Raw genomic sequence first — 16,785 nt, 5'->3', positions numbered from 1 at the left:
AAAAAACTCAATCAAATATAAATAAAAACAAAGAAAAATAATCAACAAAGTAAGGATAATATACTCTACACAAAAAAAAAGAAAGAAAGAAAAAAAAGGAATAAGGAGATTCTACCTGGTAAACCTTCATTGTTGGGAGGATTTTGAAGGGAACCCATTATTTGTGGTATTTGTGGTTTTTTCTCTCCCTTCTTTCTCCGTTTTCTTCTCTTTTTTTTCTTTTTTTTTTCCTTTTTTTTGTCTTTTGGAAAAGATCCGAAAAATTTAAAAGCATTTATAATTTTTTTTTTGATAAAACTATGTACCATTTTGATTTCGCTACACACTTTTCCAAAATTTTGTTTTCGCCGTCTAAAAGTATTTTAATTTGTTTGATTTAGATTGTTCTCCTTCGAATAGATTTAGTTAGTATATTTAATGTATTTTTTTGTAACTATAAATTTATTAAAATAAGTGATCAGTAAGTTTTAGAGTTAGATGTCGTCGACGGAACTAAAATTTTGAAAGTTCAAGTAATTGATTCAAAAATGTCGATAGTATTATGCAAATTCTTACCTAATTTTTTAATTTTCCAAAATATGATAGCGGATCTTTTATCCATGGTGACACCAAATTAACCTAATAATAAAGGTATGCTTTCAGGAGTATATGTCCCATCATGATTGTAAAAAATTATTTTTATTGTACTTTTGTTTGAAAAGAAGGAATGTGATTGGCTTGTTATTGATGACGCGGTGTAAGTGTGATAATGTAGAATTCCTCCTGTGGAGCAGATCAACAGAACCCTTCTGATTTGATGTTGTTAAGTCTGCTTGATGTTGTTAAGTCTGCTCAGGTAGATGCCACTGAAAGTATTATCTACAGTACTTCTTCGGATAGCATTACTTGTCGCTATGTTCCATAGCAGGGGCAACTGGGCTTATATATGGACAATATTGCACCCTACAGCACGGCCAAATTCGCCTGCGGTAGGCCCTTAATAGTATCTGCCAAAATAAGTAATATGCTGCCAGGAAAATTGTTTCACAAGAGAAGTAACTTATCTTTCTTTTCTTTTGATTTTTAGCTGATTCTTTCTTTGTCTGTAGTATTTACTTATTTTTTATATGTATTGACCTGAAGAGCGGGGTAGATATGGCTATACAAAAACATATTGGGGGATAAGGAATTGTTAGACTCCGGACATTTTCGAGAGTTGCAATTTGATTCCTAATTTTTTCAAGTGAATTTAAAGCTCTTGAACTGTTATAAATGTATCAAATTGGCCCATTCCGTCATCTGAAGTTAGGTTCGGTGACAGAATGATGTTGATCCCAGGTTAGCATTTTTGGATCTAAAGGTATCTTTTTCCAGAGGAGTATTTGATGTTAAATTAAACTTTGTTGTAGAAAGCAGAAACGCCTATTCTGTTCAACAACAAGGTCTAGTTTGGGCCTTTGGTGCATGCTTCGTATGAAAAAATGCTTACCTAGTTTAGGGGCATTAACTTCACTTTGAGTTACGTAAGTTCGGGTTTAATGGTGCAATTTACCCAATATATTGCCTTGTGAAATTTGCTGTTCAAGCAACAAAAACAGTAACCCTTCTCCTCTTTGGGCAGAAAGAGAGAGTTGTCATGTTTTTCTTTTCTTCTTTTTCCCCTCGATTGTTTAGCAGATTCTAGCTAGATTAGGGAAATAGCAAGGGTATGACACATGTCGTCTTGTTGGCTTGTTGCTGGTTTTCCCAAGCTAGAAACAGTAATTTAGGTTTCTTTATACACACTCAAAGATTTGAATGCACAGCTGCTTCTAAGGTGCCGACAAAAAAGCTTAAATTAAGGTCACTCAGTAGCTGGGGATAATCTTTTATATATGTTAGTTGAGCAGTAAAGGAGCAAGTTTGACTTTGTTTTATGCCCTGCAAGTGAGGCCTAGCAATGTTTCGTCACCAAGTTGTTTGCAATACACAGAAGATGAGTTCTTGGATTACCACGCTTGAAGAATTCACAAGATGTTATTCCTATTTATATTCTATGTACTGACCCTGAAATAGTTCCAAGGGCTTTTGTAATATGCTATATGGAGTGATAGATAGTCTCCTACATGTATGACCGGATAAATAGGTAATCATCGCTTGGTTACTACCGACTAACAATTAAGCTTTATAGAGTACTATTGAGTATTAGGTCTTCTACTGTACTCTCCGAACTTCAAACCTGTCAATTTAAACATCCGCTTAATTTTTTTTCCCTTTCGAGTAACTACGTAGTTGGTTTCAAAGGCATGCTTTTTTTGCACTCCAGTAAAACACCAAATCTTGAACTACCAGGTACGATATCATGCTATGCAGAAGAAGGATCTCTTAATTAAATCTTTATGCATTCCCTGTCCGTATGTAGAGGGTGTCCGTCTTTGAGTTTGTCACTTTTCTGTGTGGTAATGCTTTTTGCACAAATTAGCGAAAAAAAAGATTCAGCGGTAAATTAGCCAGCATGTACAGGCACAGTTCATTATTTTTACACTTTGCTAGAATTTCAGGGATACATATCACCATGTGCCAAAGGCATAGTTTTCTAGATTAACTATTTATATAACCCAATTTTAATGGGACTCCTTTTCCCATAAGTGTGAAGATTATATATTATATATAGTGTCCTGTTTAATGACTGTTTTGACAGTAGCGTCCTGTTTTATAATGGTAAGTCTGCAGCCTAGTACTTCATCTTTGAAGTGCACACATCCATCAATTGAAATTGTCATATTTTGTTTTAAAACCTACAGGGTTGTTGAGACGTGCTCTAAGTAATTGATTGCTTTTTGATGGTTTTTTTTTATTTGTTCGACCCTAAGAGAGCCATCGGATATTAGTTATACACAATGGGCATGATTTGTGTGACAAAAACTACAAGATATGTTCAATGTCGCTGTTTTGATTTCTTTTCTATTTTTTTTTGAGTGCTAAATCGCTAATGAATAAGTCAATGCACGGAAACCTAGAGGCACTTGCTATTTAGTTAGCTGGTTTGAAGTCATTGCGATAAACAACTGGGGCCACTTGGAAAACCCCTTCCTGTTATTTTAACTGTTTTCAAAGTCATATTTTAAATCAAAACATGCTTGGCATGCACGGTCTTCGAAAAGGAAGACCATTCCATAGGCAACGGTATCTCCATTCATTAAAAATTCTCCTTCTTCTTTTCAGATTTTGTAGTACAAATAAAAGAAAATAGGTTCCATTTTGGTGTAGGTAAACTCGGTCTGGATACCGTCATGGGGCGCCATTTCATTTGTTACATTCTGTAGAGATGAATACTTACTTTCTACTGTGAAGTAAAACCATGCTGATTACTTCAACATTGTTGATTGATTTGTCTTTTTTCTCCTTTTTTTTTGGTGTCGTTGTTGGTTGATGTAGATCTAGAAAAATTGCAAACTAAAATTGGTACTGTGATCTATTATTAAAATGCTTTTGCTTATTATTCTTATTTTAATGATCTCATACTCATTTTTATTTTTAATCGAGCGAACAGGCTTGGGTGTTTGCCTTGAGCTTAATAGGCCTTGCCCCTCTTGCCGAACGCGTGAGCTTTCTCAGCGAGTTAGTCCCTGAACCTCATACAATCAAATTCCTGGGCATATCCTTTCTAATCTTTAGTTTGAAGTAATCGGTCATGGTAATTGGCGTTTTAATTTTATGATGCAGGCAGATTGCAGAGTATGCTGGTCCAACTGGTATGTGCTACTTCTTATTACATGTCCATAAGCATTTTCTATTAGTCTTCAGTAGATTCCCTTGATTATTTAACATCATAGTGCAAGTTAACTAACTATGTGCTCCCATGGATGCAAACTATGGGTGATGATAACTCATTAACTGAACCAGGATGTCACCCATATAAATAGGACTCATGTAAATCCCAAAAATTATATTGTCAGCTGCTGATAACCTGATAATTGTACTATATTGCTTTCCTAAGTTCTTTGAAGAGTTAATTAACTTGATGATGTAGCAGTGAACGTTCATCCAATTATTTTTATTTAAGTGTTGATTAGAAATGTGGTTCTAGTTTCAATTACATTATAGGAGTTGCAATTTAAATAATTTAGTACATAAAAGTTTGTTGCGCAACAATTTAGTAGTTCCTTGTTTGCCTGTCCAAAAAAGCCCATGCCAGTATTGTTTTTAACTTTGAAACCTCGAAATGACAAGGTTAGCAAACTCTGGCTATGCTGATGTGGAATCTTTTCTAGATGGTAACTTATCAGGATTTAGTCGTTACGTGTGCCAAAATGTAGGCGCGGAATTATTAGAATTGAACTCAGAGCACATAGCTGGAATTTGTGTCAAGCTTTGAAAGATTAGATCAGTAATTAATCTTAGTAATCCAACCTAATGTGCTGCAGTTGGTGGCCTACTGAATGCGACATGCGGTAATGCCCCTGAGCTGATAATAGCGCTACTAGCACTGCACAATGGTAAGCTAGAAGTCCTAAAATGGTCTCTCCTCGGCTCCATTCTCTCCAACCTTCTGCTAGTCCTTGGCTCCTCACTTGTCTTTGGCGGATTTGCCAACCTTGGCAATGAACGGCCATTTGATCGAGTAAGTAAAGACTGGGTTCTTTGAATGTGTTACTCTATGAACAAGTGATTCTCTTATCTATGAGTTCCTCAACCTGTAAAATTTCCTTACTCATTTACTTTTCCCATCACTCTTTTTATAGAGGCAATCAGATGTATGCTTAAGCCTGCTTCTATTGGGTGCGTTGTGCCATGTCATGGCTTTAATTTTTCGGTTTATCACGAACACTAGTGAGTATAAAGGATCATCGATCACAGTACTCAAGCTCTCAAGACCGTGCAGCATTGTGATGCTCCTGGCCTATGCTGGATGCCTCTTCTTCCAGCTGAAAACCCATCACCAGTTCTTTGAAGCACGAGAGGTAAAGATGGTTATTCATAACTTGTCTTCTCCTTTTCATGCACTTTGTTCGGCCAACTTGGTTCTATCTTTTAGACGAACAACAATGACAAGTAGAAATATGTGCGTACAAGGATGATTTGCAGTAGCTGCTCAATAGTATAATTTTCATGAAAAGCTACATTCTCTAACAAGATATATCAATAATTTTTTGGTTTTTGTAATATTATAGATGTAAAATATGCTAATAAGAACTATGGTAAATGTGGTTAATTTCTTTTCTTTTGAACAGGATGAATCTGATGAGGATGATGATATCGTATCATCGGCACCTGTTATTGGATTTACTAGTGCAATTGTCTGGCTGCTTGGGATGACTGCTGTAATCGCGATCTTATCAGATTATGTCGTTAGTACCATTGAGGTAAAGAAAATAAAAACCTCGATAAGCTTTTGGCTAACTTATCTATATATTATTTCTTGCATAGAAGTTGCGAGGAGGTATCATTCTCCTCTTCATCTTATATCTTGCATAAAGTTTCCTAGTATTCCTACTCTTTGATAGGCAGCATCAGAGTCATGGGGCTTGCCGGTTAGCTTCATAAGTGTTATATTACTTCCTATTGTGGGTAACGCCGCTGAGCATGCGGGTGCAATCATCTTCGCAGCCAAAAACAAAATTGTGAGAGGGATCTTTTTCTTAGTTGTTAAGTCTATTGCATCGAACAAAATTAGTTGGAAAATTCCTAACAGTATACGATATGATTGTGGTGCAGGATATCACCTTGGGTGTAGCCTTGGGCTCATCGACGCAAATCTCCATGTTTGTGGTGAGACTGACATAGAAATTCTTTATGAACAAAGTAGCCTTCTAGTTTCGATTGCGGGGAGTTTACTATGATAGTTGGTTACTGTGAACAGATTCCTTTGACATTAGTTGTAGCATGGATAAAAGGTGTCCCTATGGATCTCACCTTCGGCTTCCTCGAAACTGCATCACTGGTTATGGCAATTCTCATTACTGCCTTCGTACTTCAGGTAACTTTCTAATGTATTATTGGCCGTGCAGAAGAGAGGGGAAGTAAAGCTTCTAATAAGCTAATAAAAATATATGGAATGCGAAATCGACAAAGTGGAATTCTTAGTTAAGGTAATAGAGTATTGGACTAAGCGTCATGGACGCGAACACGGGACAAGACAACGCGGGACAAGACACGGCTCAAATACTATCACTCGGCAGCTCCAAAAAATTAGGATACGGATACAGCACGGATATCGCTAATAAAATATAATATTATTAATATAATAATATATATTTATTATATATAAAATATTAATTTTTCTAAAATATTGTTATATTTATTTTACGAATGAAAGTTGATGAAATTCTTATCGATAGTTCATATATTTTAATGAAATAAATTTTCCACCATACATAATTCATTTATATAATCCCCAAAAAATTGTATGCATTTATAAAAAGGCTAAAATATCGATTTCCTTGCACTATATATACCTAAAAAAAAGTAAAATAAAAAAATATGTATTTTTAATCGGATGCGCCTTCATGGTGTGTCCGTGTCGGACACGAGTCCCACACTGTCCTGTCCGACACGGACATGCGAGATTTATAGAAGCGTTTGCGATACATAGGTGTTGGGCTAAGTAAGTGGCAAAGTGTTGAGTTTATTGACATTAAGCTGAAAGTGTTAATTAGCCTGCATAAACCTATCACAGTTAAATTCGTATAGCTTTACTTCTCAAGTTAGAGAAATTTTGGACAGATAGCTTAAATCTGAGGTGATGTGTATTGCTTGTACTAAGAGAAATTTTTTGATAATCTAAGACTCGTATCAAATACGATCAACCGTGAAGATCTCATTCTTACTATAACTTTTACCAAAAAACAAAGACTTTTTAGGAACTTTTGGCATGCCTGTAAAGTTAGTTTGAGCCTTCTAATAATCACACACATTCAATTCCAATTCACTCCTGTATTTTATTTTATACTTTTTATTAATTTATTTGTCAAAATGTTCTACAAGTTCTGGTAATGTTTGTAGTTCAATAATGCTGTAGTTCTGTTTTAGTCTTTAGTTTTACAGTTCTTTGAGATTTTTCTAACAATAGATTAAGTGGAATTGTCAAATCAATGCACCTTCATAGTTTTAAGTAAGGGGTAAAAAAAAAAGGTACAAGGAAAGATTTTGTACTTCCTATCATTGTTGAGATCTTTTTCTCTTTTTTTTTTTTTTTGGTATTTTGGTCTTCCAATTAAGTTTAACGCATTTTACTTGTTTGGCCACAGAAAACATCCATTGGTAAACACAAAGTAACGTAAAATTACTTTCGCAGGATGGAAATTGGCACTACATGAAGGGTTTTATTCTCTTCCTCTGCTACATTGTTGTGGCCATATGCTTTTTCATCCTCAAAACCTCTCCAAGTAAGTATACCTAATTCAATTGCCCAAAACAGCTTTTCCAGCAACTTCTTTCTAGCTTTTAACATTTCTTCTGCTTGGTATCTTCTTTCTCCGCTGTCGATATCAACTCTAGATCCAACAAATGGCGGTCACTTGGACGACGACTAATGAAAGGAAGAGAGTGTAGTAGACTTTGTGGACTAAATCCCCAAATCCTGCAACTGTTGGGGAAGATAGCGAGGTGCGATTGTGCGCTCTCGTGGATTGAAATGAGCGAAGTTCGCATGCGGAGAAAAGGGTGAATGCGGTAGCCTATTCTACAGTAGATTTGTCAGAGTTCATGTATAAAACATCTATTCTATCTTTATATGTTCATCATTTTACTTGTTTGTATGTATGTGTTGCAGTTGTTTGCCATTTCTCTCTCTCAGATATGGGTGTGAAGGATCCGAACACGAGCGAGGCAAGCTAAGCTCAAAGTTGGCTTGTTTACAAACGAGCTTGAGCTCGAGCTCGAGCCAGCTTGTTTAATTTTGAGTCAAAAGCAAGCTTGTCATTTAATTTTGAAATTCAGGAACACTCCTTTTAAGAGAATTTAATTTTGAAATTCAGGAACACTCCTTTTAAGAGATTACATGAGAGGAGACATAGGGTGTGTTTGGTTCATTTCTTTTTCACCATGAAATCGGAATCGGAATGGGTGAATTCGTTTGTGGGTGTTTGGTACGCGCGACTTCCATTCCGATTCCAATTCCCGAGTGAAATGGGAATCTCCCGATCACCTCTTTTTCCAATTCGGCCTAAAAGGTCGGATTGGAAGTTGAATACGGACGGAATGGATACTTATTCGGATTAAATTTATTTTTTCAAATTTTTTAATTAAAATATGAGTTTAAATTTAGAAAATAAAATTTAAATTTAAATTTAAATTTGAACTTGAATTAAAAATTAAAATTTAATCAAGTATTTCGAATCTAACTTATGAATTTGAATTTAAATTAAAATTTTAATTTCTATAAAGTTTTATTCAAATTTTATTTAAAAGTTAAATTAAATTTATGGATTCAAATTAAAATTTAAATTATAATTTTAAATTTGAATTTGAATAAATCGAAATTTAGTTTTATATTTCGAATTATACTACTCAACTTTCAAAGTTTAATTTTTTTTAAAAAAATAGATTTAAAATTTTGACATTATTTTAAATTAAAATGTAAATTTTTAATATTTAATTTTTAATTTGAAATTAATATATTATAAAGATAAAGTTAATATATTAATCTGATTACGCCTTTTATATTTATCTGAACCAAACATCGACAATGGAAATGATTTATTCCGATTCTGATTTAGATGATGAATCAAACAGAATTAGGTAATGAGTCGTTTCGATTTCGATTCTAGCTTATTTTGATTTTGATTCCGATTCCGATTCCGACTTCGAACCAAACACGCCCATAACTTAAATTCTCATTTGCATTATTTTTTTGCACTAGAACCTATTAATTAAAGTCAAGTTGCTATTTAAAATTATAATTTGCATATTACCTTAAATGATTATTTCTAAAAAAAAGATCGTAAACTGAGAATTATCTTCTGTATAGTTGTTATATTTAATAGGGATAACTTCAAAAATCCCCCTTGTGGTTTCGCACTTTCTCACTTTAGTACCCTGTGGTTTAAAGCATATCAATTTGCCTCCTGTGGTTTCGTTTTTCTCTTTTTTTTTTTTTATCAATTTTATTATTTTTTTTGCTTAAATCAGTGACAAAATTAAAATTAAAGGGTACTAAAATAAATATTCGGTAAATCTAGATGGGTATCTGAATTTTTTGTATATAATTTAACGAAATATTAAAAAAAAGCTATAGAAAAAATAAAAACAAAACCACAGGAGGGCAAATTGATACATTTTAAACCACAGGGTACTACAGTGAGAAAGTGCGAAACCACATGGGGGTTGTTGAAGTTTTCCCTATTTCATATATTTTGTATTATTTTTGACTTTAACATTTCAAGCCTATTTAGCGACTTAAGCTCAGCTTATTTAATGAATGAGTCAGGTTAAGCGAGATCCTGTTGAGCCACTTTTTAAGTTGAAAACGAATTGTTCGCGAACAACAAGCTACATTGACAGAACAAAGTTCTTCACCCTCGACTTTTATGGACAGTCATCAGTCCGTAGGAAGAGGAGGTTCTTGTTTTTCCGGAGGGATTCTTCTAGAGTGAGCCAGACGGAATGCACTTGTCGTCGCCATCGGAGAATTCCTTGCAGTTCCTTGCTTTCATTTTACCTTTGCTTTCTTTTTTCCGTTTCGCTGCCATTTTTCCTACTAGCCCAGAAACTCTTCATTCATCCCCTCTCTTTCTTTGTCATTTCCTGATATGTATTTTCAGTACTTTTCTCTAGTGTTTTGGTTCTTAGGGCATGTTTGAGTCTCCACTTTGGTTGATTTTGTAGCCTACATTTTCATTTCCTCTCTTCTTTGCCATTATGGATTTTATGAGACTGTTCTAAGAATATCCTAAAACCATTAAGAAAAAAAAAGGAGTTTATGATACACGTGTTGTAATTTTTTTTTATTATTTTGGATTAGAGAAGTACCGCCCTAATGCTTAATTTATTTACACAAAAAAGTTGGATAAAGTAGGTGTATAAACTTTGTAAGGATCCGTTTGGAATTGTGGAGAGAAAGCATTGAAAAATATTTGGTTTATTTTGATATCACATTATATATTACGAGGATTAGGTTACAATATAGTTTATATTATTGTATTGGAAAACAGAGAAACTTACCATCTCTACGTCATACATCTCTAGAAAGTGTGCTCTTAGTAAGAGAATAACAGAGAGTAAGAAAAAAAGAAAAAAAAAATCATAACGGGCCTTATTGGCCCACAAGGACTCTGCAGCCCTATGTTAGGGACTTAAAGAAATTGCTATGCAATCTAAGTCTTTGGCCCAACATCGCTAGCGGAGCGTTTCGCTAAAGAGATCTGAACCTAACTCGCTGTGGGGAGACAAAGGTTTTTGTAACTTCTCCCATTAATGATGGAAGCTCAAAGGGTCATGAAACTCCCATGAGTTATGGGGTGACTCTTGGCTTATGGCTCATTATGAGGGTGAGTTAATGTGTGTCATAATGAGAGAGTTGGTAGGTGGCTAGATTCAATGTATCTAGGAGCCTATATATAGTAGGGTTTGGCTTAGGCCAAAGGGACACAAGAGAGATTGTGTTTGTAGGTTGTAATTCTCTTTTTCTAAGTAATGGAGTACTTAGTTTTTTTGAGTGAACCTCTGCCTCTCTCTCTGTCATTCCCTTTGCATATTTAGTCGTAGGACGCGAAGGTCCGGGCTAGTAACAGGAACGAAGGCTTGCCTATTTTCGAGTAGGAAGACGGGCGCCACACGGGCTTTGCGAACAGAAACGCTAAGGCCATGACAGTTGGTATCAGAGCCGGTTTGAGAAGGAGCCATGTCGTCATCCGATACGGGGGTTGTCAACGTTAGAGGTGAGCCTCCAAAGCAGCCCTCCAAGCGGGGTAAGAGCAAAGAGACGCGAATCACGAGGGATTCTGCGTCGGTGGAAGACCGCCTTGCGCTGTTGGAGGACATCATATCAAAAATGGGTGAAAGGTACACCGAAATGGCCGATACCTTTAACTCTTTTAACGACGAGGTCCGCAACAAGGAGGAAAGCATCGCTACTACCATGGCGACCTTTCGAGGCGAACTCGAGAAGCTTCGGGGCAACATGACTCGTCGTGATGAGGAGCGAAAGAACCTGATCGAGGAGCTCATTGCTCGAGTCGACGAGGTCGAGGACCTCAAGACGAGAGTAGCGATCCTTGAAAAAGCGGTGGCGCGTGGACATGAACCCAAAAGAGAGTCCGCTTCGAAGGTACGTATCCCTGAGCCTCAAAATTTCAGGGGTACCCGTGATGAGAAGGAAATCAACAATTTTCTGTGGCACATGGAGCGCTACATCAAGGCGTTGCGGCTGGACGACGAGGAGGAGAAAGTCCAGGTTGCGTCCATGTACCTTGCTGACGACACGATGCTGTGGTGGCGTCGACGTTCTGTAAAGGCCAAGAAGGGCCAATGCCAACTGAAGACATGGGAGGACTTTGTGCGCGAGCTTAAGGCGTAGTTCTATCCCGAGCACGTCGAATATTTTGCGAGGAGGCAACTTCAACGGCTCAAACATTCGAGAACCTTGAAGGAGTATGTCCAAGAATACTCCAAGCTGATGTTGGCGATCACCAACATGGCCAATGAGGATCGGCTATTCTTCTTCCTAAATGGCCTTCAGCCATGGGCGAACAAGGAGCTCGTGGCACGAGACGTGAAGGACCTGAACTCTGCGATCACTTTGGCGGAGAAGTTACCTGAGCGGGAGCGAACCGAGAGCGATCGAGGTGAACCACCAAAGGCGAGCGAGGCCAAAGGTGGAGGAGAGCACCGCGATCCAGGGGGCGCGAAGGGGCACAAGCCAAACCGTGATATGAGGAGGCAACGGTAGAATCCCGCCCTGCCACCAGCAACGATCTCGTGCTATGTTTGCCGCGAGAATCATTGGGCGTGGGACTACTCAAACAGGAGCAACCACAAAGGAAAACAGGTTGCTGCGGTCCAAGCCAAGGAGGGCGAGGACGTGGTCGAGCTGCCGAGGATGGGTGTGCTAAGGCTCGTCAATGCAGTTCGTGGACAACCAAGCGATGAAAAGCTCTGCAGGAGGGAGCTTATGTTCATTGATGTGACCCTCAACGGGAGGGCCACGCGAGCGTTGGTCGACACTGGTGCAACCCATAACTTTGTTGCAGAAGCGGAGGCCAAACGGTTAGCCCCCAAGCTCGAGAAAGATGCGAGTCGCATCAAGGCTGTCAACTCCGAGGCGCGACCAATCGCAGGAGTTGCAAAGGAGGCGGAGATAGCCATTGGCCCGTGGAGGGGCAGGGCTAATTTTACTGCTGGGCTACTTGACGATTTCGGGGTGATCCTCGAGATGGACTTCCTTGTTTCGTCGAAGGCGGTGCCCATGCCACATTTGTGGGTGCTGAGCTTCTTGGATGAGTCAGCGCCTTGCATGGTTCCGATGTGTAGGGACGAGCCGACGAAGGATCCAACTCTGACAGCCCTGCAGCTTTGCGAGCAGGTGAAGCGCGGGAAGGCTGAGGACCTTGAGAATGAGGGCCTGAGTAGTGGAGAGACTGTCAAGCCTCATGCGGCGCTGAAGCAGCCAGCGCCCAAACAAAGAGCAAGCCATTCTGCCAAGGAGCCTGCGAGGACCAAGGTGAGTTCTGCAGTTTGGCGGAGTGCGCGTGCGTGTCGCGGAGGACATGCACACTCGACGAATTTTTCGAGCAGCGAGTTAGCTGGTGTTCGCGCTCAGAGGGGCGAGGCATTGGGAGCTGGTGTGGAAGTGAAGGCGGACTGCGGTAGCAAAGCTCGGGGCCGATCGCACGCGAAGGCACGACAGACTGTGCCAAAGGCTACGCAGGCCGGGAGCAGCTTGGCTCGCGACGAGGGCGTCTGCGCGTTAGGTGGGGGAGAATGTCAGGGACTTAACGAAATTACTATGCAATCTAAGTCCTTGGCCCAACATTGCTAACGGAGTGGTTCGCTAAAGAGATCCGAACCCAACCCGTCGTGGGGAGACAAAGGGTTTTGTAACTTCTCCCATCAATGATGGAAGCTCAAGGGTTATGAAACTCCCATGCGTTATGGGGTGACTCTTGGCTTATGGCTCATTATGAGGGTGAGTTAATGTGTGTCATAATGAGAGAGTTAGTGGGTATGAAACTCCCATGCGTTATGAGGTGACTTTTGACTTATGGCTCATTATGAGGGTGAGTTAATGTGTGTCATAATCAGAGAGTTAGTGGGTGGCTAAATTCAATGTATCTAGGAGCCTACATATAGTAGGGTTTGGCTTAGGCCAAAGGGACACAAGAGAGATTGTGTTTGTAGGTTGTAATTCTCTTTTTCTAAGTAATGGAGTACTTAGTTGTTTTGAGTGAACCTCTGCCTCTCTCTCTATCATTCCCTTTGCATATTTAGTCGTAGGACGCGAAGGTCGAGGCTAACAACAGGGACAAAGACTTGCCCATTTTCGAGCAAGAAGACGAGCGCCGCACGGGCTTTGCGAACAGAAACACTAAGGCCGTGACACCTAGCACCCTATTACTCTCTATCATAAGCATTCACATAAATTAATATTAGTTTTGCCATTGATCACCACACTTGATGCCTGGTATCATCTATCTAGTTGTGAACTGTATTTTGGATTTTTCCATGAAAGAGAACTTCATGTCTTCGTGAGAGATCACTCTGTTTAAGAAACCGAATCTATAGTTAAGCGGTAGATGTTTCTCGGAATCACCATGATCTATAAAGAGATAAACATGCCTATATTCAGTAAACTTTTGACTGAAACACAAATGTCTGTTAACAAATCGAAAAGTAAGCAAGTCGGATGTCTCCTAGCCAGCCTGCCTTGAACTACTGCACTTGCGTATACCTTTTCTTGCACTTTATAGGATAAGGGGGCACCAGTGTTTGTGCCGTAGTAACGAAAGCCTGTTGTTCGCAAGCAAGGATCAGTGCCAGAAAATGTGGGAAACTCAACCTCAAGAAAAAGATCTATATGAGTCAAAACATGCACCTCCTAAATACTTTTCCCTTATAAACACAACTATTCTGATATTTCTCTCCTTCTAAATTACTTAACCACAGTGCAAGAGAAGGCACGAGATGATAAGAAAAAACAAGACTACGTAATTGGCTCTCACTTCAAAAATATTTACTCTTCTAAAGATGTTTCTTATATATTTAACAGAGTTTTAATCCTCTAAACAACGACCGTACGTGAAAAAAATGTACCATGCATCATGCATGCAACTCATGAGATTTTTAAGATTGGAAAATTAGAAATCTCGCAGGGGTATTAGAAATGTCATTAATAAAATCCTAAAAACATCGGGAGCAAAAAAGAACTAGCTTAACAAAAAGTGATGCAGCACAAATTCGACGCATTTTTACAATAATAAAAAAAAAAAATTAAAGAACTCCAACGCACTTGTTCAAGTACCAAAAGAAACTAAAAAAAAGTACTGGTCCAATGCGCAATGGAACAATGGCTGGTTCTCCTAGATCTTGTCCTCTCTAATTTAAAAAAAGAAAAAGAAAAAGAAAAAGAAAAAGAAAAAGATTAATTAGCAATGTCACATGGGAAACAAATTAACTGTTTTTTGCAAGGGGGAGAATGTTAGTGCTATTTTGGATAAAATCTCTTTACAAGTCCNTTTTTTTTTTTTTTTTTTTTTTTTTTTTTTTTTTGCACTTTCGCCCTTACATGTTTGTTATTGGTTAGAAGGAATTCATAAGATTAAAAATCTTAATGAATTAATATAGACACTTTAATAAAAATATTATACAAATTTTGTCAGCATATTAACTATTTATATTAGCAGCATTATAAAAAATCCAAAGTTTACTTATTTATTTATATTTTTTTAGAAATCTTCCTATGCGATAGGTTTGACAAAGAGAAATGTCTAACTAATTCTAATAAAACGTGAAAAAGTAAAGAAATAATCATAAATTATAAACAAACTAGATTTATATTAGTGCGATGCAAGTGTTTATAATAATTTAATTACATGATATAGTAGGCAGCCAAGAAAGTAAGAATTTAATTATTCTTTACAAAACATTATAGTTTAAGAAGTAGAAAAAATAGAAAAAAAATAAACACTTTACATAATATGTAGTCTAAGGAAAATCATTGCTAAAACAAAGTAATTGAAGAGAAAATTATAAAATAAAAAAACTTGGTATTTGTTTGTAGGGTAATTGCAAAAGAAAAAGGTAAGTATATTTATGGGACTTTTTTTACAAATAGCCTCCTGACAAATTTTTTTTTTTAAATTAGCCCTATCAAAAATTTATTTGCAAAAATGGTTCTGACCCTGCCACACAAGCGCCACATCAGCGCCACGCGGCCGGGGCTGGGGCCAGGTGTTTAAGTTGAGCACGGTAAACCATTCACCGTGTTCAAACACGGTGAATAATTCGCCGTGTCCAATGCGTATATCCGGGGCTAAAATGGCTAAGTCCGGGTATTTGTGTTGGATACGGTGAACCATTCACCGTGTCTAATACAAATACTTAAACTTTGCCAAGTCCGGGTTATTTGTATTGGATACGGTGAATGGTTCATCGTGTCCAATACAAATACCCCGGATTTAGCCAAAAAATAGCCAGATATATCCACTGGACACGGCGAACCATTCACCGTATATTGTTCACTGTGTTCAACTTAAACACCTGACCCCAGCCTCGCCCGCGTGGTGCTGATGTGGCACTTGCATGACAGGGCCAGAGTCATTTTTACAAATAAATTTTTGACATGGCTAATTTAAAAAAAAATATTGTCAGGGAGCTATTTAAAAAAAATCCCATATTTATGCGCCGGAAAAAATCTTTTTTTATTCTATATAAAATAGTATTTTTACTTTGGAATCTTGTAATCATAACTGAACCTTATGACCCATATGAATTTATTTTTTTTAAAATACATTTTTATCTTATTAGTGTATCGCTGTAATTTAATTATTTATTGTAATTTAATTTTTATTTAGAGTCAAAATATCATAGCCTATTCTTATCTAGTTTAATTTAAATAAAATACTAATATTTCTATTTTATAGATTTAAAATTGGAATGATTAAAAATTTTATTTTTTCTAAATGAGTTTTTATTGACGGATGATGATTGGCTTCATAACTCCTTCAAAATTATCTAATTACATTATATTATTATTATAGATTGATTTGACATTAAATCAATCAATGTCAAAGAAGAGAGGTGTTGCTAAAACTCCTCCAATATCAAATCTTGTCCTTGATGCCATATTGTTCTTATTTGGTTTTATCAATTTTTATGAAATACCTAAGAGGAAAAGTAATTTTTCTTTCTTTCAAGCCCACAATTTTTAAGGATTGTTTGATTGCACATAGTTACAATTTGTGTTATGCAGTCGCTATTCGACTTTTAATTTAATACATTTGAATTCAATTGTTACAGTTGGAGTTGAATGCGTGAAGGTCCAACTGCAGTAGTTGAAATTGCATTCAAATTGTCTACATCTTCAACTATAGCAGATGGACAGTGTAACTTTAAATATAAGGCAAATTTACTTCTGTAATAATTTTTTGATGCTATCAATAGCACCAAATTATTGGTGCTATTAGGTTTTCGGCCATTGGATTAAGAAATGTACGGTTAGGATGATATGGGTCCCCTAGAATTGAGTGAGTTATTGGTTGAATAGTATAATCTAACGGGTGAAAAATAGTCAAAGAGTTAAATCTAACGGCGAAAACTTGGTAGCACCAAGTGCTTGCCGCTATCGATATTATCCCAGCCGGACTCTCTCTCTCTCTCTCTCTCTCTCTC

At 37.3% G+C, this 16,785-nt stretch overlaps 1 protein-coding gene across 1 annotated transcript; it reads left to right on the top strand.

Annotated features, from left to right (window-relative positions):
• Positions 1-878: 878 nt before the first annotated feature.
• LOC109705531 (vacuolar cation/proton exchanger 1c-like) lies at positions 879-7,742 on the top strand. The gene is made up of 11 exons (XM_020226264.1): positions 879-968; positions 3,512-3,579; positions 3,685-3,713; positions 4,386-4,582; positions 4,704-4,922; positions 5,193-5,324; positions 5,466-5,582; positions 5,677-5,730; positions 5,822-5,938; positions 7,256-7,346; positions 7,459-7,742. Exons 1-11 carry the CDS (start codon positions 894-896, stop codon positions 7,491-7,493), a joined length of 1,134 nt encoding a protein of 377 aa, XP_020081853.1. The 5' UTR covers positions 879-893; the 3' UTR covers positions 7,494-7,742.
• Positions 7,743-16,785: the final 9,043 nt, after the last annotated feature.

The sequence above is a fragment of the Ananas comosus genome, unplaced genomic scaffold, assembly GCF_001540865.1.
Source record: "Ananas comosus cultivar F153 unplaced genomic scaffold, ASM154086v1, whole genome shotgun sequence".
NCBI lineage: Eukaryota > Viridiplantae > Streptophyta > Magnoliopsida > Poales > Bromeliaceae > Ananas > Ananas comosus.
This window is presented reverse-complemented; position numbering and strand designations above follow the sequence as displayed.